Source organism: Hibiscus syriacus, unplaced genomic scaffold (genome assembly GCF_006381635.1).
Source record: "Hibiscus syriacus cultivar Baekdansim isolate YM2019G1 unplaced genomic scaffold, ASM638163v2 tig00110387_pilon, whole genome shotgun sequence".
Classification (NCBI taxonomy): domain Eukaryota; kingdom Viridiplantae; phylum Streptophyta; class Magnoliopsida; order Malvales; family Malvaceae; genus Hibiscus; species Hibiscus syriacus.
In genome coordinates, this window is record NW_024062717.1 from 63,267 (window position 1) to 67,094 (window position 3,828).

The following is a 3,828-nucleotide window of genomic DNA, read 5'->3' on the forward strand; positions in this document are numbered from 1 at the left end:
TATAACACGTCAATATTATTTAAGAGAACGAAAATAACATGAAAAGTAAAAAAAATCACTTGAGTATTGCTCTTAAATATAATTGGTGATAAAAATAAAGAAAATTTATAATTTTAAGGATATTTTTGTTTAAATATTAATTTAATAACTAAAATAGAGGGAAACAATAAATTGATGAAGAGTTAATATGCATTTGTGGCTCGAAAAAAACATGATGAACTTTTTTGGGTAAACTATGTGTTTAGTATATAAATAATCAATTTTGGTTTGTTTTATTACTCAAACTTATAATTTTTTTTTAAAATCATACCTAACATTTAGTTTTTTTTTCATTTTAATACCTACTATTAAAAATTTAATGTGTTTAGTACCTAAACTATTAGTTTTGACATGTTTTAATACCTAAACTTTTAATTTTTTTTCAAAACTTAACATTAATTTTTTAAAGAGATACTAAAATAAAATAAAAACTAAATATTAGGTATGATTTTGAAAAAAAATGAAAATTAGATACTAAAACGGATCAAAATTGATAGTTTAGATACTAAACACGTAACTTATCCATATTTTTTTCATAGTCTAAAATGATTATAAGATATTATATGTTCAAAAAAATTAATCTATTTACTATACACGCATTTTACAAATAAAATTACTCAAATCTAAAATCTCTAAGAATTATAATCTTCTCTCTTATCCTGAGTTGAGTTTATGAGTTCAAAAATCTATTGGTAGGTAGACTATTATTACATCCATTTCCTTACAATAATCTGTTACAATACAAACATTTTGTTGTTGTCCCTTTGGCTTTTTCTATGGTAAGTAATTCCAAAATCATGTGAACCATCTGGTTGACATACACGTGAGAGAGAGAAACCAAAACCAAAACCAAAAAAGAAATAATCTGTTCAAGAATACGATGCCCTGAGACTCCTGTGCGAGCATCGACACCTAAGAATGACATAAGAAACGAACCTGTAAACCAAGATGAACCCCACCATTACCAACACATTCCTCCACCTGCTTTCTTCCCCGTACCCTTCTTCTCTAAGCACCGCCTCCCCCGTCACCAAGCAGCTACCGAACATGTATTCCAAGCACTTGCCTGACTTCGAGAACTCGTTTATCAAAAACCCTTCGAACGGATACTTGAACAACGATATGTAATGCATGAAGATCCAGTACTTTGGGATCTCATGGGATGATATGAAGTATCCTGAGAAGAGAAAGAATGACCCCATCACGCCTGATATCACCGAGTTTCCCACTATGAAATTAGGCACCAGTGCACTGAAACACACCACTACTGAATTTGCTGTGTAGAGGATCAACCAAATCAACAGCAGAAAGTGGATGAACGCCGTGAAATTTGGGTTGAGTCCTACTAACCAGTACAGTGGGGTTGAGAACAAAATGGTTAGGATGAGTAAAAAGGGTAAATATACGAGCCCGTTGGCAAGGGCGTAGGATGAAACTCTATAGCTCCCGCATGAGGTTTCCTTCATTAGAATCTCTCTTTCTTGGAGAAATATCGGCAGTGCTTCCGTGGTGCATGACAGCAAGAACGTCAATATGAATGCAAACAGACCCACTCTTTCTTCTGCTCCAGCTAGATCGTCTTTGGCATTGCGAAAGATGGAGCCTAAGACGAGCCCTGAAACCAGCATTTGGATCGTCCTGCATGCAAACAGCTCCTTGGTTCTGAATATGTTTTTGGAGAACCTGTGGGTGAGAATCATGGTTTCCTTCAACCTCGAGTTGGCGAAATCTCTAGGGAAATCAATCCCAACATTCACGGTCTCTTCATCGACGACCTTGGATTGTTGTTGAAAGAGCTGTTGAAGCGTAAACTTACCAGTTCGAGATGATGGGGCTGAGAATCCCTGTTCTTGAACTTGTACCGGTCCCTTTCGCTGCTGCTGAATAGCTTCGATGGACTCGATCGCGAATTCGACGATATTGACATGAAGAGGAAGCTGCAACCCCATATCCCTCAAATTTGCACCGAGCTGGTCCACCGTTCCTTGATGTAAAACCAAGCCATTAGCCAGTAAAAGCATCGAATTAAATAACTTCACAATGCGAAAACCAGGCTGGTGGATGCTGAGAATTATCGTTCTTCCCCTGGTTTCAGCCATGACCTTGAGCATATCAATAATTTGTAGTGCAGATGTGCTATCGAGACCCGAAGTTGGTTCATCAAGAATCAACACTTTGGGATCATGAATCACATCCACACCTATAGAAACCCGGCGTCTTTCTCCACCAGATATCCCACGAACCCGATCATCACCGACTCGAGCCATGGCGACGTGGTCCAAGCCAAGTTCTTGTATCAAGGACTTGACACTAACGCTCAGCTGTGTTTGAGGAAGCCTTAAACGTAACTTAGCACTAAACGTGAGGGTTTCTTCAACTGTAAGGAGGGGGAAAAGAGAGTCATTCTGGGTGACATAGCCAGAGATTTTCCTGAACTGAGCTTTATCAATAGGGGTTTGGTCGACGAAAATGGAACCACTTTGAGGGGTGAGTTTCCCTGCAAGGATCTCTAGTAATGAAGATTTTCCAGCTCCACTTGGACCAACAATGGCGAGGATTTCCCATGGTTTTGCTTTGCAGTTTACATCCTGTAGGACATTCCGGATTCCTGGCCGTTGTTGCTGTAGTTTCTGATCAACTACTTCTTGCTGGTTCTTGTTGAAGATTTTAAAAGGGTTGTCTCTCTTTTGGGTATGGATCTTGTAGTCGATACCTACTGCTTCAATCTCACAACCTTGTTTCTTCATTGAAGAAATCTCTCTGCTTCTTTTTTTTTTTTTTTTGGCTTCTCTTTCTAGTTTACTATCACACCTTTATCTACCTCAACTTGTACTGAAAATAATTCCTAAAATATAATTTTTTTAATTCAAAGGATTTGGTTCAATCTGATTGACAGCAGTGAAACTAGAAACTACCTAAAATTTTATCGTGCGTCAGTCTTAATATATTACTAAGAAAAGATGTTAGTAGTTTTGTTATTATTATTTTAATAAAATTAATAAAAAATTATCAGAAATATTATTATTTCTACCTAAAACATTAATATTTTTTAATATTTTTGATAAAATGTCTAATAATAATAAAACCGATAAAAAAATAACAAAATCGATAGCATTATAATGGATATGTTAACAAAACCGTGACACTTTCCCACAAACTACATACGTCTTTAAAGACTAATACAAAATAACTGAAATTTGACATGCATACCTCAGTCTCAACCACTCTTATCACAGTAAATTTAATAACTTTTATATGATAAGTATGTATTACCCAGGCGTATTTTTTATATTTCAAAAAATTTAATGTAAAATTTAAATCGTATTTAAAAGAGTTAGACCCACTTATACAATGTAATGTTTTTAATTTAGATTAGTTGGATAACTGAAAATATACAACTAAATTTAACTCTTTCTTTTTTAAGTAAATATATTTTTATTTTATACTGTTAATATCAGTTGTTTATTTTCACCAATAGAACATAGTAGGGGCATGTGGGGCCATGGTCCCCACAAAAATTTGAAAAATTTAATTTTAGGCCTTTAAAATTTTCAAAAATACTAATTTGATCCCACAATTTTTTTATAAATTCACATTAAGCTTTAAATTTTTGAATGTTTTAAATTGAACCCCTCCCATAATTTTTAAAATTCTCATTAAGCCTCTCAATTTTAAAAAATTAGTTAGACCTCATTTTTTTTAAAAGATGTAAAAATAAACACTTCAAATTTTTGAAAATTTTAATTTAAACATCTAAATTTTTAAAGTTTTAAATTGACCCCCAAATTT

General features: G+C 34.1%; 1 protein-coding gene across 1 annotated transcript; it reads right to left on the reverse strand.

The window, feature by feature from the left end:
- Nucleotides 1-715: 715 nt before the first annotated feature.
- On the reverse strand, nucleotides 716-2,823 carry LOC120122634 (ABC transporter G family member 5-like). Its single transcript, XM_039141757.1, has one exon. It carries the CDS (start codon nucleotides 2,784-2,786, stop codon nucleotides 909-911), a length of 1,878 nt encoding a protein of 625 aa, XP_038997688.1. The 5' UTR covers nucleotides 2,787-2,823; the 3' UTR covers nucleotides 716-908.
- Between the last annotated feature and the right edge of the window lie 1,005 nt (nucleotides 2,824-3,828).